The sequence below is a fragment of the Bombus pascuorum genome, chromosome 8, assembly GCF_905332965.1.
Source record: "Bombus pascuorum chromosome 8, iyBomPasc1.1, whole genome shotgun sequence".
NCBI lineage: Eukaryota > Metazoa > Arthropoda > Insecta > Hymenoptera > Apidae > Bombus > Bombus pascuorum.
In genome coordinates this window covers 15644358-15667357 of record NC_083495.1, presented here as the reverse complement: position 1 = coordinate 15667357, position 23000 = coordinate 15644358, and the positions used below count along the sequence as shown (strand labels likewise).

Genomic DNA, 23000 nt, shown 5'->3' with positions numbered 1-23000 from the left:
AATTACTTTAAATATACTCTCGTAAATATTTGAATAAAAACTATCATTTTAATAACATCTTTCTGTCATAATCTATTTATTATCGTACGAGAGAAATTAATTAAGCCGTATAGATACTCCAACGATTCTACGTCCGACTTATTTCCATCATTAGCGTTATTTTGCTCTATTGTAATTTACATATTATTAACTTGCGGCATAAAATGAAAAAAAAAATAACAAACCGAACAATCAGGTACTTTAAAAGCAGAGATATCGCTTTAGATTTGTGCGTAAACAAAAAGGAGCCTCCGTATAAAATTTACACCGTCTATTTAGCATTACCCGACTTCCTTTTATCAATTATTTAAATATTTGTATCCTTTCTACAAAAAATAGCAATTCACAGGAGAACGTATTCTTTACTCGATTTAAAAAACTCCTAATACCAAAATTTGGTGGTAGACTCCGTGTGAACGATAGTAGCTATATCTACACGCGGAAGATCGTCGATTCGTTTGGAAGGCGAACCATTCGAACTACGGACGCGAAAAGAATATTCGTATCCGCGCGAGAGCTTTCTCCTCGCGAAGAAACAAAGAAACGAGCTTGCAACCAAAAAGGAAAGACATTTTAACGCTTGTACGCGAACGAGAAATAATTTGCGTGGGTAAATTTTCATTGGAACGGCGAAACTCGGAACGCGCGATGCAGCGGCCGTTTTTAAACTCGTCAAACGAAAGGATCGCTTTGATCGGTGGGTAAAATCGAGCAAGAACGCCGATTTAGACGCGAAAGAGCCACCGCTGGAAAGGGTTTGCGATGTGAAAAAAAAAAAAGAACGGCCGTGTACGCGAAGAAGAATGTTCATTATATCGGTTCGTAGCTTTCTCAAAGAGAAAGAGAGTTACGCGTTGAAGAGAGCGTTGTCGTACGATTATCGACGAGCCACGCGCAATCCCTTTTCGTGCTTTTTGCAAGCTGCACAGGCGTTTACCTTGGCCGTTACGCGGAATCGACTGCAGATACCAGTTTTTCTTTGTATCTTAGCGGGACATTATTCCGCGAACAATTGCCGTTGCGAGTGGAAGCGTTTGCATTGTCGTCGTCGCGTTTCTCGCTCGTCGTTGCCGCTCGTAGCCGCGCGCAATGCAAAACTGCACGCTCTTTAATTCTTTAACGGTGCACAAAAGCAACTGTATTCTCAGTCATCGGACTCGACGAATGCCCAACACCCGATTCGGCTTTCGAAGAAAATGATTCATCACGATTTTGAAAACGTCAATCGGAAAATTTCCAATTTGTTTAGTTCAATTTAACGACTTTCTTCGGTTTAGGGAAAATTTCGTGAAAATTACCGAAAGAGACAGTGAGTAAACGAGAGAGAAAGATGGGGTTGTTCGAAAGTCATATAGCTTTCATCTCGCGCAATGTGCAAGTTTTAAGATTACGAAAGACAAAATTTTAGTTGAGCTATAGATTTAGTTGAAGGTGATTCCTTCCTTTTCGTTGATTAGATACGCTTGTTTATAATTATTCTGTATTTTTTGATACGTCATTTCAATTGCATTCCTCGTGCTGAATTCAAATGTGAAATCTGGTTTCGTCACACAGGATTTTTTAGTGACACATAGTTTAATAAAGTATTATCTGAAGATAATTGACGACTTCCTGGAACATTTGATTTGAAAACTATCCTGTTTAACTCATCCGATAGTAGTTAGCTGGTATATGGAAACTCCGCTGGTAATCTCGCAAATAGACAGATATTCAAAGACATCTTGCACGCTAAATCTCTATTAGTGTAACTGTATCGGTAATTATTAAGTAATAAAGAATGCAGTCACGTAATGACTACATATAGGTGATGAAAAAAATTTGAATACATATTAGAATTCGGTACAAAGATAGGTACTATTATGTCAAAAGCTTTATTAACCAGTGTTATTTATAATGGAAATACATCTTTTTTTATGCCTTTATAGAAGAAGATACGATATATTAAAATTTAACACCGGTTTTATCAAAAACGGATATATTCATCGCTTACTTAATAATCTGTTAAACTATGCCGTTGCGTTATACGTAACACGAGTGTGAAAGGGTTAACCTTTCCAGCGCTATGAATCGGTATTATAATCTTCAAAAAATTGTTCACCAAGCCCTGTGAAACCACGTACGTATTTGCACGCTGTATGCAACCATTTGGAACGCTACGAATCCATGCGTAACACACATTCCTAATCGTTAATTAACTTTAGTTAATAACATATAATTGTGTAAGTTGATAATAGTGAAAATATCTAATAAGATATTCGTAATTATTTAGATATGTAATTATTTTTGAACGTTGGTACAAATTATTGATTCGAGACTAATTTCATTCCCAGCACGATCATAACAATTTAAAATATAATTGCTGTCGCTCGTATAGATTAAACGATGGCCACGAATTATTTAGTTTGATAGAAGATGAGGTTACTTTTCTCATTGCATGTCTGTGATTGCTGAAACTTTAAATATATATAAATAAATAAATATATATACATATTTATTTAAAGTTTAAAATAAAAAAGTACATATTATAAATCAACTATGCCACTGTCCAATACGAATGAAAGAAACGTATTGGAAATAGAAATTTAAAGATAATCAAGCAAGGTATAATTGCATTTAATTAAATTTCATACATCGACTCGTTATTAGAAGCTTTCCATTAGAATGCATTCGCTGTCACATTAACGATTGCTCGCAGTACTTCTTCAACTCGTTCCCGCGACCGATAAATTAAACACAATCCCGAATATCGACGATCGACGATAAACGTAGAAGTTCGTTCAAGGGGATACTGAAACCTTCTCGACGATTTCATTAAAAATTCCTGTATCACCGATCAATGTCGAACGATATTCTCGTTGAAAATAGGATCCGTTTAAGAAGAGAAACAAAAAGAAAAAAGAAAAAATAGAAGGAAAAAAAGAAAAGGAACGGTGAACAAGGAGCAGCAAGATATTAAATCAGACCTCATAACGATGCGCATAAATCAACGGCGCTTCCATCTGCGGAAACGTCCATTTAAAACGCACTTTTTCGAACCCGATTTATCTCTTCGATCGAAACATTTCACATCGTTTTACGCGATATAATATTATATTATATTCCAAAAAAATTATATTTAATTGTAGTATGATAGGAAATAAGCGACTCGATCAAGATTTACATGTTTAAATCGAAAACTACCGAGGAAAGACACGATAAGTATAGTTTTCCATATTACTTTGTGGTGGCTGAAAGGAAGTTTTTTAACTTAATATGTTTAAAAGCCGGAATAATCGTTTTGAAAAGAAATCTACGAGGCTTTTTAGTAGAAACTAGACGTAACTAGGTGTGAAATTAGTCTTAGGGCGATTAATATTCTTGAAAAGTTCAAGAGGGTGAAAAAATACGTAGTCAACAGTCGTATGAAATAAAAATAGCCTTCCTAATTAAAAAAAGAAATTAAGATCGTCCCCACGTGGAAAATTATCTAATTGTACAAAGATATGTTAATCTATAGAAAACAAATTCGAGAAAGATTCATTGTATAACGAAATTCTTTATTTCAATTCGGTTAGCTCGTATATAATAATTTTTAATATAAACACAAACGTTACTGTTTACAATGAAACACGAGAAGAAAAATATACAGAAATGTAAAAGTAACCAGTCGCACGACTCTAAATAAATCTCTTTCGCGATATAAAGCTTCCTAACAAACGATAATACACAACGATTCAGAATTTCTATCCCGGAGAAACAATATCTATTTCAACAAAATTCTTCCGCGCTTTTAACAATTTAGAAACTGTTTGTATCTTACAGTAATAAAATGGTAGAATACAGGGATGCAAACAAGCAGGTATTACGGGGTACGCGAATTTCACGGCGTTGAAACTTCTATTTTTTTTCTTTCTCTCTCCCTTCTTTTTCACCCTTTTGCCTGTCTTGTTTACGTGTCTCTTTCATTCTCCGCCCTCCACACCGCCCTTCGCTCTTTTCCTTCGTTTTGTTCTAATGGCTAAAATTGCGCGCGAGACTCGCGGCGCTTACTATTTAACGGGGCGTTTAAAAAAGTAATGTGGAAATATAATGGGAAACAAAGGGAAGAAAGTTTCCGTGCTCGCGTCGGCAACTGCCGACAGCGCGCCGCGCACAGTTTTACTCCCCCGCTATTTGGTTTGGATGAAGAGCTACCTGTTTGTTTACGTTTCGCTTTCAGCCGTTTGTACTCTCTCTCGACGGTGCAGCAGCGTGCTGCACCGGATACCCGCGTGTGTGCATATCGCCCTCTCGGTTCCACCCACGTGCATGCACCCGCGCCGAGCGATAAGCAGCCACATGTGCATACGACCTCCGAAAGCGAATCCGATTCGCAGACTTGCCACCACGCGGTCTCCTCTTCGATTCTTACCCAGATGCGCTTTGATCGCGTTTAATATCAGCACTACAATCACCCACGCGTTCTTTTCTCTTTCTTTTTTTTCCTTTGCTTGTTATCATCCGCATCGTTGCATTGTCTGGTGATTTTTGTGTTTTTTGGAAATTTCACGAAGGGATCTAGATATTTTTCTTTAAATGTTTCTGTTATTATTCGCGTGGTTGCGTTGTTTAATAATTTTTCTTTTTCCCTTGGTTTTGAATTTTTCAAAACGTTAGAAATTGTAGAATGAAAAAGTTTGAAAAAGCGACATGCGGTTTTGTGGTATATACTTTTGGCATATTTTTGTAGAACAGGAAACATAGAATACGGTAGAATTACTCTCGATAAATCACTATCTCGTGCGTGTATCTCGTAAGAAAGAAATTATTACGAGCCATCGGCACAATCTCCCTTATGGTAGATCTTACAGATAATAATAAACGTAAATTACTCTGAGCGAATACCGACGAATATTACAAAAAATACTGGTAGACTGTAGAAACTGCGATGTTAAAAATGTTCAAGTTTTCTTAATCCTTTGAAACACGAGAAAAGACAATACACCATCCTGCGATGTATAAAGTAAAACATCTGTAAATAAAGCACAAGAAACGGTAAAGGTAGAAAATAAACTGAAGCTGCGATAAAGTGTCAAAAAGCAATACGGATAAACAATCGCAACATGGAAACTACTGCTGTGGTCACGCAAAAAGCTTACTACGCTTCTATTAGCGAATTGTGTGGCGTTAAAGCTACCCTGGGACCACGCAAGGGTGGTTAGTCGCATAAGTGTGAAACGTTCGATAGGGGGGAGAAAGAGATGCAACGGTAGGATGAAAAGTGGGGAAACCACTGGAGGTTAGAAGGGTTAGGGACGCCGATGGTGGTACGGCAAGGTGGCGGATGGGTTGACTCCGTTTATCACTAGGAGGCATACATTTTGCAGCATCGTGATATAGAACCCCGAGTCTCGACACCGCAGCACAGAACGTCGTTAAGGGACGTGAGTCTATCGACGAAGACGACGACGACGACGACGACGATGTTAGCAACGTCGTCGCCATCCTCGAGATCTAACCACCACTCGAGGCAGATGTCGCTTGCGTTGTCTCGAAATATCGAGACCGTCGTTATCGGAACTAATCGACCGATATTTGTGGGTGGGCAGAACTCTAGAAGATACGGTGAAAGCCTGAACTTTAAGCTAAACCAGGAACTTCGTCTGTTTCGTGGTTGTCGTTTAATTGCCGTGACTGATTCCAACGTTCTTTCAACACCTTTTATTATTTAAGTATTTTCGATACTATTTCAGAAGACTAAGACTAGACCGTTACGTTGAAATATATGTTTGCAGCATATCGAAAGGAGATTCGTTCTGGATGATGATTAGACAAGGGCAAAATTGGGATGAGAATATGTCGAAGTAGTTTCGTAAAGGAATCGAACGATTTGATATTAATGACGTGATATTTTTTTAACTGACCGTTGGCAGGCGCATCAACTATTATCGTAGCTTATTGACGACTTGGTCGAATTAGTTGAAATAAGTTAGGTTTTTAAAGCGATTTAGGCAAACTATGTTTCGGAAAAGATCGGTTTGTTTTGTTTTTTATTGAAAACAGATTAGAAGCAATTGCACGATGAAAATGTCACACGCAGACTAGTAAGAAAAAAGGGATACTATTAACAAAAGAACTTCGCTAAACGAGAGTCTATTATAACTTTAATAATCCTCCATAGTTTCTTCTAAATTACATTTGGAAGTCTGGGTAATTAACTCCATTTAAACATCTACCTCAGATTCCCCAATTAAAACAACTATACTCTCGAAACAATTACACCGTTCCGAACGAAACACGTAAAGCTGCGATTCAAACTATAATGCTTATTATTACGATGCGTCGTTATACACAAGCTTCTGGTAATTCGATAAAAAAAAAAAAAAAAAGAAAGAAAAGAAAAGTACACAAAGGAAGGAGAAGACGATGCGAAATGATGTAGTTGTCGAGGCTCGTGTAAAGGGCAGCATTTCCACCGCTGACTTTCATAAATTTTTTCCAGCCGTGTCTTGGAAAAACAGATCCGAAGGTGGGCCTGAATCGTCGAGCCTGTGAGAGACTGACAAGAATTATTAGTGGGTGAAGGTAGCCAGTAGCTGAGCCGAGGATCAATACTAGGCAGACGTCCGTGCAGTGTGGTGGAGTGCACTTCTCCTACACAGCTCTAGGCTAGGCTAGAGCTAGGAAAGGCTGGGATGGAGGTTGGGTAAGGTTAGATCGTGAGATGTCTACGTAGACTCCGGTCCCCATAAACTAACTCGACTCGACGATGCAGCCACCACCATTGGGCTTCTACTTGGAAAAAAAGTATATTCTCTTCTCTTTTGTACTCTTCGAGATACGTCCTCTTACGAGGATTACGCGTGTCGAAATTAATTTTAATGAACTATTAACGTCTTCATATTTGTGAGAAAATATTATATGAAATCTGATCTGACGTGTAGATACATAGGAACATTGAATTGGTAAAATACAGTTGCTGTCAATGTATAATTCCTACTTCGGGTGCCGCTCTTGATTCTTTAAGAAGCGTAGAATATCAAACGTTATACGCGTTAAAGTATAAATTTTACAAATAATACAACTAACAATCGTACAATGAACACTTGTAATATATACTGATACTATTAGTGCCCTAACTTCTAATTTGCAAAATTGGGAAAGCTATCTGTGCAACACAAGTGCACAATTTACTGTAACTTGGATATTCGCTGATCTTATTACCCATTAGTCAAATTATAATGCAAGAGTGCGCAAGATACACGCTAAAAACGTCCTGCTTTTAATATTTTTGTTGATCTGCACGAAGAAATACATACATCCATTAAACTGCAAATTTCTTCTATTTCTGTGTATATAACTTGAACCGTGGAATAAAAACGTCCAACCTTCTCCTCTCGATTTCCTTTTCAACATGCAACTCTTCTTTCGTTCTTTCCTCGTGCTACACAACTGGTAAGTACAAAGAAAATCGAACAGACTGATTAGCCGCTGGTACCTAACGAACCTAGCAGACAGAGATTGAAAACTCGAAGCGAGAAAGAAATCACCTGCGCGCCTATGCGTCTTAATCCGTAACCATTACTCGCGCAGATTCAATTATTTTTAGACGCATGCGAAAGGAGACGTGACCTGATGCATCTTCCTGCGCGTGAATCCGCGCCGCGTGATCGCGAGACCGAAACTAACGCGTCGCTTTCCGTACCACGGTTTTCCCCTTTTGTTCACGTTCTTTTCCAATTAGCGAGCGTACGATTTTTTTTTTAATTCGCGAGATGGGCCGCTGACAGACCCGTGTAAACTTTAGAACGGCTCGAAAGCGCGGGCAAATTGGCCTTTCAGCATTCGACAATGCGTTGCGGTGCGACTGGTCGCGCGCACTCAAACATTACGATTTAACTCGCCGCGTTACGTCGCCGATCGCGCCATGAAAATTTAACCATTCGCTGTGTGGTGAAACATCAACGCTGTACCAGGCCGAATCCAAGTCGATCGTGTTTGTAATTAATCGTTTGGACGAACGAAGACTATCCAAGATACGAAAGTACACAGATACGTGTTAGGAGTAGAGATAATTTTGGGCTTTCAATTCTATGCTGTATCTTATTGAGTCGTTTCCGTGTCTGTATATGTTTCATTAAATATAGGTATCGTATCGCTGTCTAATGCCACGATTTAATTTTAAAAATTACGAATTGCACAGGAATTCCGATATAATCGAAAAGTAACTGTGAATACAACGGCTAATTAAATGTATATTTTATTTTTTTACAATTTACTATGAAAAAGACTGGAGAAGGTCGTCAAGTATTATGGAGATTTCACATCTTCGCATTTAAAAAGTGGGAAATACGGATTTTCTGTATCTGATGGATAAAATCTTGACGATAAAATAAGAATAATTATTTTCGAAATTGTTTATTTCCAATTCATTCATTTGTCAAACTTTTACCATCTAAAAGCTCAAAATCCGAAAGCTGCGAGAACTATCGAAATATGGAATCAGAATGATCAGAAAATGGAAAGAAAGTCATTGATATCCTTTATATCTCGATATTGTTCTTATTTTAACGAATCAAGAAGATTCACAGTGGTTTATGGTTATATTTAATATGCAAATGAAATAAGAAATCTCGCACAACGACGAGTCTTTCTTTATATTTTTCTCGGATATGAGACATTTGTTAATTTTAGAAAAAAACGCGTCAACTGAAAGTGCAGATCAGATTTGTGCACAGCTGCGTGCAAAGTACGAAACTAAAAGCAGAGAATCCTCTCCTACATCTGGTTTATGTACATATGTAAGTTGAAGAAAAAGAATCGCAGAAAAGAAACAAAGATTAAAAAGAAGTCGTCGGATCGTGGCTGGCGTATTTTACGATCTTGGCCGGATATATATGCATGCACAAGCGTACATACACGTATACTTAACCAGGAAGTAAAAATAATCTCGCGGAACGTAGTGCAAGAAGTTGTGAAAACTAGTTAAACCGCCCCAAGGTCGAGACCGTGAAACTCGTCCAATTCACGGTGCAATTCTGCGCACACATCCTTCGCTCGGATATGACAGGCTGCAAGATACAGTTCAGCTTATGCAATGCCTGCTCGTAACTATGTAAAGCTATCAAAATCTACGATTTCATCGACATCGTAATTTTTTTAAACATTTTCCAATGCGTGATTGCGATTCACGGTCGTTATATTTTTTTTCTATTTACTCTTTTATTGTAGCATCGTTTTTTATCCTATGAATGTAGTTGAAATGATAATCGTATTTAAAACATATTCTATTCAGACTTTATAATCATTATGTAGACGCTAGATATGTACAAAGCGTCTAAATGATTTATCGTAATAATTACGTAACACACTTAACTCGCGCTTTAAGATATCTGACAGCGTTTTTTGAATTATTTTTGATCGAACTCTTTTTTTTTACTATTTTCAGATTGAGACATAAAAAATTGTAAAATTGTAGCAACATGTACTTAATTTCCCTACCATGTCAAATCGAAAGCAAACGATGCAATCGGTGAACCACGAATCTGCAATCGATAGGCGGTAAAAAACCGCGATATGGTTGGAAACGTGGTATTGCTCGCCAGTGGACTGGCTGAGCGTATAACAGCTGCTACAATAAACGATATACACATACTGACACACGAGGTAACGGAGAAAGGAAGGTAAATCAGAAATCATCTCGTAAGCGGGGCAGACAACGTCGTTGGGTTTTCGCGGACACGCGAGGGTGCGCGTCAAATGGTAGGAGGGTACGAGCGGCTGCGTAGTCGGACGCACCCACACACAGGCGCGAATACTGATGATCATTCACGCCACTGACCTACTCTGTGCGGCGCGCTTAGCCCTCCAACGTGAGTGGGAAAGAAAGGGTGACCGGTGGGAGGAAGACAGCCACAAAATGACAAGAGGGTGAAACGAGAGGGTGAAACGAGTAGGTAAAGACGAGAGGGGAAAGAGCGAAGGAAAAAGAGGGACTAAGGGACGAAGAAAGTCGCATGGACGAGCGTGAAGAGGGAAAAAAAGGGCGGAGGGGAAGGGTGGTAGAAAAATATCCGAAGGGAGAGAAATGGTGGACTCGGTGAGGAAAAGTGGAGAAGGAAGGAAGAAAGAAAGAAAGAAAGGGAAGAAGACGAGAAGGGTGGAGAAGGAGAAACCACCAGAGTGAGAAAGAGAGAAAGAGAGAAAGAGAGAGAAAGAGAGAAATAGAAAGAGAGAGAGAGAGAGACAGACAGACAGAGTCTGTGTCTGGTCGACAGGTCTGGGCCTGCGTAACGACGCGTGCACGTCGGTGCAAGTACGACGATAGAGGGTTGAGAGTTGCAGCGAGTAGAAGGGTGTATCGGCGGGGTGAGAAGTGGTGGATGGAGTGGGGTTAGGTGGAGGCGAGTTGCAGGGGTGCAAGTCGACTGGTAGGTGAAGGGGCAAACGAAGGGGGAGGGCCAGGAATAGGGACGAGGGGTGGAAAGCGACCGAGGGGCGGCAGGGAACACGGAAGGCTACGATTGATCCGTGGTCGCCCTCCGTCCTCCCTATCCTCTTTCTCCCTTCTACCCTTTCATCCTACGCTGGCCCTCTTTGTCTCGTCGTCCGTCCCTCTTTCTCCCTAGCGTCACGACCTCACGAATTCATTGTGCACTTTTGCTCGTCCTTTTTCTCTCGGCAGCCATTAGCTGTCCGTTCGGCTCGCCTCTTATTAGCATAGTTGCAAATTCTATGCCACGACGCCCGGTGGTCTCCCCTTAACGCTTGATTGGAACCCCGACGCTTTGTGACGTGACAGGTACACACGTCCCTTCGAAACTAACACCGGTACCGCTTCGAAAGTATAAGCCTTTACCGCGCGTCGTTGGAAAAAGGAAATTTGGTCTTTTCACCGCCTAGGAAAACCAAGGTGACGATCGTTCGCCGCTCCGCCATCGATATTTCAGAATTTACATAGCCTTGAAACCGCACGTACATACGTGACCACACGTAGGTGGCGGAATTCTTTTTAATCGATTCGAACAATGCAGAAAGATACCGCTGAACATGCCTATCGTTTATCTAAGAAAAGACCAAGCCCAATTAGAACGGCCAGGGTTCAACTTCTGGAATTCAATCGAGACAATTGGCCGTGTGGTTACCACACATTGTTCTGTTACATTGTTAATTTTAATGGCACTGATAGCTGTGTATTGGGGTAGTCAGGTTGGAAGATTTAATGGGTGCAGACTTGCAACGCAGATGCTTGATTCGTACGAGTTTCAGTGATCGGTTTCTCAAACGCAATTCCTTCACTAGCGATCCCTAGTTCGCACAACTTTACCTTATAAACGATATAAATTACATTCGAATGGGATATACGTCATTTTACATATTCGAAATTATTGATATAATAAAAATTGATTGGTAATCATCGTTAGATTACTATAAGTCATTCTTCTTTTCTATTCAATTAAAACGACTATAAACATTGATAATATCGTCACAGTGTTACCAGAAATAGAATTTTAAGCAAATTTTCCTCAATAAGATTTTTCGAAAGAATTATGTAAATTGGGTCAACGTGTTTTGCTACGTATTACGCTTCTACGAAATTAACGAATAGATATAATACTATTTAAAATTTCCAAAGGCTCTTCTAATGAAATGTGTGCTTATTAAAATAGCAGCATAATTGAGAATCGATACGTAAAAAAGGAGAGAAAACAAAAAAAGAAAAATATTTCATTTAATATCGTAACCCTTCGCAGCTTTAACAGTCCATGCATCTTTGAAATCGTCTGGGAAATTAGTATTCCGTTCGGTATCCCTGATTGATGACATTGCGTTTATCGAGCGGCGTGCAGCAATGCACACAGATTATTCATCATATTAAAAAGCGTTTTCACAGGTCGCGCATTCATTCGAGTGTTACATTCCAATAAATGGAACTTAACAATCAGCCGTAGAAATTGGTACGCGCATGCTGCATGACGTATGCAGACGAGGCCAGCAACCACCGTAAACAGAATTATACAATACCGAACGTGCTACCATTAATTAGAGTAACTTTGTTGGCACGTGAGCGTGTGCGAGCGTGTTACGCGGCCGCGCTTTTATATTAATAGCGTGCGAAATGTTTTGACACCTCGACGCCGACTGCGGATTTTTAATTGAGACGTATCGCGGATCGCGTTTGTCGCCAGACGATTATAAACAATTTGGTCAACGATATAGTTCAATAAACGAGCATATCACATTCTTCGAACGAAAATTTAGCTTGTCGATATATCACGAGAAATATCTCGTTTTAAGCAAATTTTCGTGAATTATAATCGATAACATTAAAATAGGAATTATAATTAATATTATTAAAAGTTGACGTGATAAATGGTCGAGAGAATAAGCAGAACAATATCGTATTTAAATTTTAGTCGTTCGAGAAGACGGAAGATCAGATTTCAATTTTTCACAGGTTCTCGGAGAATTCATGATAATAAGTGGTGAGACACCATCGATATCAGACATAGATCACGCGATACAGGCTGGCCTGGTTCTTGCGATAGAATATTAATTGAATGGACCAATAAACGGGTCTAGCATAAAAATGAGTTATCGATTTAGAGGATAGCAGGGAAAACACGCCGACATTTCTTACGTTGTTTCAAAGGGAGCAATCAGATGATTAAACGGTTGCTCTAGTAAGTGTGTTTTATACGTTAAAAATTAGTCGAATAATATAGAAACGTACGAACTTGCGAATATTCCAACGTTTGACATTTTAAAATATCATCCACACTGTTTACTCGAGACTAGACCGTAAGATTGGATTTATGAAAAAAAAAAAAAAAAAAAAAAAAAGAAATCGTCCGTCATGTGTTATCGCTAGATGAAAAATTTCCCAGCACAATGACAACCGACTGACCGATGCAAATGTCACGAGGTGCTTATTACACAATCTCAAAATGAGCATTTTTAATAGGTCATCTAAGGTCTCAGATTAATCGCCTTTTCTTTCTTTTTACCCACGTAGTAATAAAGTGATTGTGTTCGTTGTATTTGAAAGTTGTTTATTTGATTCTCCAAGAAAAAGAAACGAACACGTGCGGGTAGATACGCGAACAGATACCTGCTTAATGAGTATGTAACAGGAATAGGCGTGCACATTTTGACCCAAGGATGCTTTCATGAGATTACAGTTAACGCTTGTTTCTGCACTATTTCACGACGCCAAGCTCTAACGATCACAGTCACCACACAGTGTTGCAATTTCATTAATCAACGTTTCACAGATTTCATCGAATCACGGTATAACATAGAACTCTTTAGATCTTTCAAATATTATCAGCAACGATGCTGGAAAAATACGCTGTTGCGGTATCAATATACACGTGCAGAGAATTGTACTTTATCGGCATGATACGAGCAAAACGTTCATTAAAAATATTTCAAATAGGTTATCGATGTGCATCCTTACGATCGTTCTAGTAACCATTGTTTTTTCACAATAGCAATTTACAAGATCTAGCTAGCGAATAGCTGACCTATTGAACGAATTACAGAAATAGATTTCCATATACGCAATTTAGTGTCTTGTAAATGTTTTAATACAGCAGAGGCAAACGAAACTGTAAAGAAAACTAGCATTTATAATTCAATACATCTTTTACTATAATATATACGCTATTGTTGATAAATATCTGGACGTCTAGCGTAATTCGAAGAAAAGATTGAGATTTTTATTGCATTTTCAACGTTATGATTAATTCTTTGCCTTTGGCTGTAATCGAGGTGCAAAAAATGTAATACCTCGTAAATCCAGAAGTCCGTCCAAGTGCGAAAGGAGAGGACTAAGGACGATAAATAAAAATTCCATCACTCGATCTTTGTATCCGTGTGTAATGAACAGCTGACACTTCACAAAACCAATATAAACTTTTAGATTATGACGATATGCAATCTTCTACTATTTTCTTCTGTTATTTTCAGATTCATCCTTTATTTCTATTAATTCATATATTAACTATTGTTTTCGTCGATGTACTAATTATATATGGTCGCCTGACACGAGATCAGAGACCGATAGTTATATACAGTTTATATATTTGCAATAATTTGGAAATATAGAAATGCTTATGGACGCTAGTGTACGAAAGAATTTTAAGCTTGATAAAAGGATCAAACGACAAATATCGATGCACGGAGCGAATTAAAAGCAACGAAATCCGCGCAGCGGTGTCGCGTTATTGACAGAATTTCGCGAGAGAGAACTCGGCTATATCCGGAGACGTGGAAAGCGCGCGAACACCATGACGCACCGTGAAAATTCAAACGACGAAACGTCCTTCCGGCCGAGCGAAACGTTTTTCTATCGATGGTACACAGGCGGCTGGTGTGTCGTGTTCGAGGCCCGTGTGAAAACCGACTTTTGTGCAGGTTCGCTGGTATCCGCGGACAATGAAACGTACTGTAGGCGGCAGGCAGGCGTTACGACGGCAAATCCGATTCACGCACTATCGACGCGTTACCTAATAGCGTATTACGTGGATGCAGATACACAAGCGACGTCACGTGCTCGACGAGGCACCTGCGCTCACGCAAAGCAAAAATAAAGGTGCGCGAGACGAAGTGTAGCAATTGCCACGGGCTGGCACACCAGCCGTCTCTCTCTCTCTCCCCTCCCTCTCCCTCTCTCTTTCTCTATCTATCTATCTATCTATCTATCTATCTATCTATTCATCTATCTACCTATCTTTCTCTCTATCTCTCTCTTTCTGTGTGGAGTTCCGTTCACGCAACGCGCAATGCGTTACCTAAGAAAGCGTAGACGCGCAATTTCAACCGATCATCCCGTCAGTTCTACCTCCGCCGCCCTCTGATGCGGTCGATCTATGAAAAACAACGTGCACGTGGACGCGCATGCAACACCGGATCGATCTGCAAACAACGCCAGACAATAATCGCGTTTATCACGCGGGAAAATACCCGGTGAGTACCGCGCGACGAGGGTCACCGTAAAAACCAGCAGCCATAATGAAGTATCAAGCCAGCTGGTTAGATGTTCTCTCTCTTCCTCCCCCTTTTTCTACCTTTTTCGGTGCAATTTCTCCGAGTGCACCGCCACCGCCGCGTCGTTTCATCCTGTTACAGCGATACTAGACGCGCGTCGCTTTCCTGGACTAACGTCGTCGACGTGGCACGATTGCGTTTCCTCGCGACCAGGAAAAACCACGGATAATGGGAATTATAGGAGTGCGGATGTTAAACGCGCGATTTAATTGTTGTTTGTCAAGATTTTATAACGAAAGAAATGTTGATTGACAACTTTTGGAATTAATAAATGACATCTATTCGATTACCATCGATTTTAGAAATATGAAATTCTTAATCGAAATTGTTAGTACTTTTATCTGTAATACTCAATATCTTTATTTTCCTACTTTATTATTTGCTTGATTTCTGAATTATATTTCGAACGTCGGTATCGGACATTTTTTATATTCTACAGAACACCTAGGTAACGCGCGATTCTACTTCCGAGCGTGTAACGATGAAGATCGATAAAGGAAAAACTCGGGTGATTTGACGGAAATCGCAACAAAGTAATTCCATTCACACAGAGTTCTCCGCGTTGGCGTATCAAATGTGCTTCGCTATAGCACGCTCATAACTCATGTTCGTGTAACGTGTACGCAGGAAGAAAGATTTGAAAAAGCCAAAGTATGCATAACTAGTTCCTAGTCTACACAATGCATAAATTTATTAATCGTTCCGAGGATGCTATACAAACTTAAAAAGTATCGCGACTACAGTTATCTCGAGCATTTCTTCCTATGTTTAACGCTATGCGAAAAAAGCGTCGAAAATAAAAGAATTGCATCGTGATCGATCGAGAAACACCATTAAAAGAATGGCTGGGGGGGGGGGAGGATTACGTGCGTTAACGTGCCACCGCATGGCCTTCTTTCATCGGATGAAGAAACTATTGACATTGAGGCAATTCAATTTGCACGATGGATTTGCGTTTAAACCGAGACGGCACGACTCGCCGTAAATTCCGGTTCTTACGGCGGCGATCACGAGCTATCAGCCTAGGAATAATTTATCGGCGACGATCGCATTAAAGTAGCTACAATGAAATTATTCCCCGCGGCGGTGTGCTTGTGTGCAGGTCCACGTGTGCGTATATAGACGCGTGATCTTGCGAGCTGGCTCGCTAGCAAACACGCGCGCGCGCGCGCGCGCTCTCTCGAGCACGCACGCGGCTGCCGCGAGCTTTACGGATGTAGTCGACAGTCGGACGCAATTAGTATTACCTAAGAATCTATATAGCCAGACGTATCGTAACAACTATATATATTGCACGAAAAGTATACGTACTTACCTGCGCGCGTGGAGTCCGCACATCGATATAGCAACGACATTCCGCGCCACCTGGCCGAACGCGTGTTTACTTTTTCTAATTCGAAGTCGCACGTGTCGCGCGTTCGAGGTCCCCTTCGTATTCCGATATGATTCTCGTGGTATTGAGCTCCTTCCGATCCTTTCTCCGATACCTGTACAAAAGATTGTTTCTTTTTCTTACTTTCTTTTTCTCTTCCCCCCACCCCCCTCTGTCACTCACTCTCTCTCTCTCTCTCTCTCTCTCTATCTATCTGTCTCTTTCTTAAGAAGAAGGATTTAAGAAAGGTTAGGAAAAATACGTGGACTTTTATTCGATACGAATATGGAAAAATGAGAATTTTAGAGAGGGAGACAACGTTGCTCGATAGCCTTTGAAAGCCCGCGAAACTATCGAGCTTAACGCGAAAAGAAAAATCTGCATATAAATTTTAGGAAAGCATCCTCGACTCGATGTTGCGTAGGCGATGTAACAAAAGGAAGAGGAAGGGGAAAATACCTGTGACAAATCGGGGCAGAATTGCACGCGAATATCTGTTCCGTCTGTGCATCTCTTTATCTTTCTCTTTCTATCTTCCTCTCTCTTGTATGCACGCACACGCGCTGTCTCGCGCTATCTTACTCCAATACTGTCTCTGTCGCGCACGTAAATTCGAGCTACGCCAGTCCAAACCGTGCGAAATTTCTAATTTCGAGGTCAGACGTGCGGCAAAGTACGTCCGAAATAATTACCTTCCGTGCTGCGTAAGACGTCAATGCGTTTGATATTCTTACACGATCTCCCCTCCCACCCTTAACACGACGAACAAGAGTTTTTTTGGTCCAACGACGCCTATGGCTCTACGAATCGCGAGATCTGCGAGGGAAACGTGCGCCGTCTCTGTATGTGTGGCTGTGCGCGTGAGCGTTTCACACCTGACTACTACGCTAGTCAAGCGAGCGACCGAAACAACATTAGATATTTATTAAATAATGATATCGGCGTGAAACTTTTGCGTAAATTAGTTATATAACCGAATAGGATTTATCGTGGGCGAATTATGCTCGTGGGCGGTGCCGAATCGATTTATTTTGTCGGTAAAGTCTGCGCGGCGAACACGGTAGGTTAGTTGACCGCGGGGCCGAGCGAGCGCTGAGCTGACAGTAGGCCGGCGACGTCACAGTGGGCCGGTTGAGCCTTCCTTCGTTCGATTCAGGCAGGCTCTCTATTCATTTTACATGTAGCAAGGTAAATATTTCTATGCGAGTGTCCATTCGAATTCGTGGCTCCAAGTGCGTGCAATTGTCGGCAGCGATCTGTGATTACACGTTTCTCGTTATTTAATTCCTTTTTTTTCTATTTTTTTTATTTTTCTTTTACGACGAAACACTTTTGCCGGGGTGTGAAAAAGAAGTTTTTTTTCCTCGTACGTGCCCGTTCCTGTTACATTTCACGGCATTGACTGCTACTGCTACTGTTGTTGTTGTTGTCGCCGCTGCTGTTTGCTGTCACGAGCGATACCCGTGGAAAAAGCAGATAGATAGATAGAGAGGGAGAGAGAGAGAGAGAGAGGGAGAGAGAGAAAGAAAGAAAGAAAGAAAGAAAAAGAGCACCGTATCAGCTACGATTTTCTTCGATTCCATCGTCCGATACGCGAAAAAGAAAAAGAATAGAAACGCACGGCAGGACACGGAACACGCACTTTGCACCCGCTCGCAGATCTCTCGTGCACGATCATTGGATTTCCCATCGAGAGAACGTCTCTGTCGCCCGAACAGCGCGCCCGAGACACGTGAAATCCCACGGTTGACAGTTACCCGTGGCGCGGACGCCAGTGGATCGTGAATCGTTTCTCGCAACGCATCGTAACCACGTTCGACGTTGATCGACCTTGTGCTGTTTAACTTTTGCCAAACAAATTTTTTAAAGCATTCGCGCGAACCGTCTATGATTCGCCAATTTCTTCGATTACTTCGACACGATCGTTGTTTGTCACTGTCATGCTACGAATCAAAGTGTTCACCACGCACGAGATCGCGAACGCATCGTACGCGTCGATTAACACTCGTGAATTATTTAGAACGATCCGGAAACCGACTCCAAAAACGTTTTTGGCACGAGCGATAGGCTGGCCAGGAAAAATTCGTTACGCCGCGCATCGATGCACGAAGACACGTGACAAGTGAACAGTGAATTACGATAATCGATTACAGCGACAGTGTGCGATTCTAGCGATATCTCGACGATCTGTCGCAGATCTGAAAAAGTAAGGTATATCCGGGATCGCATAACGCGCCGCGAATCAATCGGAAAAGCATATCGGCGCGGTAACGGCGCGCTCAAACGCGGAGAAAAGTAAACAAAAGTTAAACGCACTCGTGAAAGCAACGTCGGTCGATCGTGTCACCGATTAAAAGCAGCATTGACGTAGAGGAAGATTCCCGTGGAATTTCGTGGCCGGGACGCGGTTCGATGCAAAGTGTCGAAGATCGTCAAGTGACGGATCGAGAGGAGTGCGTCGGCAACACACATTATGAGACAGCGCACATGAGTAACTTGGTGAAAAACGCATCGACGACGCATCTCCTGAAATGACAACCGGAGAGACGTCAAAAGTGATAGCTTTCGAAAAGTTGGCTGGAACAGTACGTAATAAGCTTCCTAACCTAGCAAGCTTTCTTACCTAACCTATACTCGACGGTGCGGCTTGGCCGCTGACAAGCGTGCGACAAGTGAGTTTTGCGTTCGATTGCGAACGAAATGTCGTGTATAAAAACCAGTCACGAACGACATGCTGGATCGGATCGAATCGAACGAGGAAAAGAACGCGAGGCAGCCCGTGGTTCGTTCGAAACGCGTCTCGATTGGTGTTGAAGCGAAAACGTGAGGCAAAGAGTGCGTGTTCCGTGAGCCGCCAACGGCGGGACGAAAATATCACACGTGCGTCGGGAGAGTAAGCCGAGATTTTTGGAAGACGACGCCAGTCAAGTGGGCGATCGGTGAGCACAGCTTTTCGGGTGAGCGACCAAATAACAAATTAAAAAAATCTCTCTGAATACCACCAGAGAAGGAGAAGAATCTTCGTGGGGTATCAGGTAGATGATTCTCCTCCAAACCGCGAGAATCGGACGGTTAGTCTCGCGTGTCACGCTGTCACACAAGTTTCTCTGCATCCTCGAGTCGCTTCTCTCGGACACGTCTGTTTATTGACAGCTCGAAATTCCTGTGACTCGTACTCGCCCACGATCGGTTCAATTTTAACCGACACGCGAGACCAGTCGTCCGCTAATGATAAAGTCGATCAACATCTACTGTTAGCTTCGAAAGCTCATACGTATACGTGTATACACCTACGATTTCTCGTTCGTCGAGAGATCACGTTCTGTCGTTCCGTTTCTACAAGATTATGGTAACAGTGACGAAATGCGATTTCCTCGACGTTGCGGAAAGCACGGCGAATCTTAAATCGGTAAACGATAGTCTAGTTTCTGTGAGAGAAACAGAGAAAAGGTATTTGAGGGCGAGAGCGTGGGTGAACCTCTTTCAGTCGTACGGCCCTGCATGCTAAACAGCATAGACGTTTGACGTTTCGTGAAGGTCGCGTGCTGTAGCACTTTCCTTCTCGCACCGTCGACCGTGTCTCTGTCTATCTCTCTCGCATGCACACCGTCTCTATCGCGTACTCTTTCTCTCTCCTTCTATCTGTCTCGTTGCAACCTTAACCGTCTCTGTTCTACCACGTCTTTTCCGTCGTCGTTTCTCCGTTGCCCGCGTCTATTGCGTCCATCCGTCTCGTTCTACGCACATACACGCACACGTTATATACCTACCGTTGGACGTTTAACGATCGTTACGCGTTGAAATTGTCGCGGCTCATTGCTTTCCGGGAAGTTCCGCGAATTTTCCACGAAGTTGCCGCGTCCCGTGGCTGTCGCACGCGCGTTCCGCGTCCCCACGCGGATTTTCACGTTATCGACGCGTACGTGACATTGAAGATCTTCAGAGGAAATCGTTGGCAGCGCGGTCTATACAGGGTGACGCCAATAAAAATATCGTTTCTTAACAAAATACGCACGGTTTAGATTTCTTCATGGTTACGAAAAGTTTTCTGTTTTGTTTTCCTTCCTTTCTTTTCCTTTTTATCTTTTTTAACATTCATTGCTAGTATCAGATTGTTTGGGAAAGTTGTCCTTAATTCGAAAGTTCAGAAAAATTTTGGTAGAATCAGACATTTTATTATCCGTAACCTTACGAGTATCTTGTCGAAATATATTTCATCCTTCTTGGTAATAAATTATTTAACATAGTTTTTCTAGGCTTCTAGATACACGTAAGTCTTGCTTAGAGTATTTACAGTTCTTTTCGAACGTCCAATTGTTACGACCAATTTGTTACGAGCCCCTCGATTCCGTTTTATGTAGATATTTAACGTTTAAAGTAGCATTTAACATGCTCCTATTGTATCAAATTTCATGAAGAATTTTTCTATTACGTAAATCTAATTATCATGTAGAATTAAAAAACATTCGGTATTCCTTTTATCGCGTTAAATGAAGAAAATATGACAAGTTCATTTCTGTTGATTTTCTAATTTTTATCACTTTGTGACCGTAAAAAAGTATTTCAACGTGAAGTTTTTGGGTAAAAAATGGTCTGATAGATTCAAAGATATGCCATTTATAAACGATGGTAGTTTACATATCGTATTAGTAATATTAGATCACGTTAACATTCTTAACATTTAAAAAATGTTGAAGACGACGAATGAGAAAAACACGTATTTCATTCTAAAGTCAAATGAGAAGATAATTTTAACGTGAAATTAGTTGACAAAATATTGAATGTAAACATCATTGTTTTATAGAAGATTTATCATTTTCTTCGCTTGAGATTTCCAAATGGAATATTCTACATTCACGAGAAAAATAACTCGGTTTACGGGCTATAATTAGCTTTTCATTGATTACACGTTTCGACAAAAGAAATCGATGGTAACGTTCGATCGATGTTAATGTTCGATTATGACGATACATTTAGAAAGCACTTTCGTTCGTTTCGAAAACCGCGTTCGCGATTGTTGCAGCGGCTTGGGAAACGCGTGCGAAGTTAGAGCCCACACTCTCCGTGAATTCACTTTCTACGCGGCCGAATAAATCAGGAAAATCTGTTACGATATACGAGGCGTTGCTACAGATGTAGTATCACATATTGCCCTTTTTACGTTGACACGCTGCGTTACATATTATGCGAAACAGTATTTGTCGAGTTGAGAAATTCGACGTCGAGAAAGTTATATACGTTTCGTACTGGTCGTCGCGGGATCGAGGAAACTTGTCTCTCGGAACCGCACGAGTTGCGTGAGTTTAGATCGATCTTAGTTTTCACGAGAAAAAGGAAAATTAACGTAGAATTCACGTGTTTTGTGCTATTAGGATACCAGGGAATTTACATTTTAGGCAATTTGTATTAGTTAATGACCGAGGAAGATATTCAAACACTCGTAGACATCTTTTATAAATACGTGTTATACGAAACACTTTGAAATTTCATTATCATTGTTACTAATAGATTCAAGTGTCCTCATCATGTCAGTATTTAAAGTTTGAGACAAATCTTATCCATTTTATTAAATATAACATTTTAATAGAAAATTAAAGTCACGTTTTCTTCGACGAATAATTCTCATATTTCTTAATATCATGTTCTTTACTGTCAAACGAATTCGATGCACTGTCGTGCATGTGTGCAATTATGTCATCTGCCAAGAAGGAATAAATTTATATAACTAGATCGTCTTTTTCTTTGAGAAGATTGATACTAATGAAATTTAGAAACTTAGAAATAATATAGTTGATCGGTTTACCTTCCAAGCAGTTCGTACGATATTGAAAACGTAAAAACCTATTGCACTTGCACGATAACGTGATTTTATTTTAACGTGAAATACACAAATTCTCAAAGGAAATTATATCGTTAGAAAGTTATCGTTATACAGAACAAAATTTTGCTTTTCTGAATGAAAGTGCAAAAACTATAGCACCTTAGGATTCCAGTGATCGTAACGTTGCAAAGATTGAACGGTTCGAAAGTTGTCCAACGCTTAAACACAGATATTTCATACCGTACGAAATAGCAAATATATTTTCGCTACGTTTCACACCCCAAAACACTTATCGAAACGTTACAGAGTTGATGAAACCGTATTTTACATCTCTTAGCTTTGAATCTCGAAATCATACCTTTCTATAGCACGGTGAATCTTTATTTAGCCGCTGATACTCGCTGTTAAATATACATTTTCATATCTCGCAACGTAATTGCTGACTCTTACGAACATTTTACATTCCGTTCGATTCGAAAGCGAACTAAACAAAACCGCCTGGCTAACAGTACTCGTGCGCCGAATGTAACAATGTATGTATAACGAACGTGTATGATCTTATCAGAATTCAGAGCACGATAATTACAGCTGTTGCATCGCTGTCTAATTTTGGTTTTTCTTAATCGAGCACCGCATTCCATCCGCGCCGCTTCGAAAGAAGAGCAGAAAGAAAAAACCACAAATTAAATTCCTTTCGCCGCGAGAACTCGAAGAAAAGTACGTACACACTTGATGAAAAGTACGAAACTTCTGCTACGG

At 40.7% G+C, this 23000-nt stretch overlaps 2 protein-coding genes across 5 annotated transcripts in view; one reads left to right on the top strand and one right to left on the bottom strand.

The window, feature by feature from the left end:
• Positions 1 to 17299, bottom strand: part of LOC132909915 (uncharacterized) — a 118816-nt gene extending 101517 nt beyond the window's left edge. Inside the window, exons 1-2 of one of the 2 annotated variants that reach the window (XR_009658640.1) lie at positions 17113 to 17294; positions 16364 to 16535 (exon numbers count right to left, since the gene is read on the bottom strand). Coding sequence is in view for 1 of the 2 variants with exons in the window: in XM_060965143.1 (XP_060821126.1) it covers positions 16364 to 16535; positions 16880 to 16931 (224 nt within the window). In the remaining variant the exon portion in view is untranslated. Of the gene's footprint in view, positions 1 to 16363; positions 16536 to 16879 lie in introns of both variants that reach the window. The other variant, XM_060965143.1, reaches the window with a different exon arrangement.
• A 169-nt stretch (positions 17300 to 17468) lies between these two features.
• LOC132909884 (zinc finger and BTB domain-containing protein 14-like) overlaps positions 17469 to 23000 on the top strand; it is a 121405-nt gene continuing 115873 nt past the window's right edge. For 2 of the 3 annotated variants that reach the window (XM_060965074.1, XM_060965077.1), the window contains exon 1: positions 17469 to 17608. The gene's annotated coding sequence lies outside the window, so the exon portion shown is untranslated. The remainder of the gene's footprint in view (positions 17609 to 23000) is intronic. The other variant, XM_060965076.1, reaches the window with a different exon arrangement.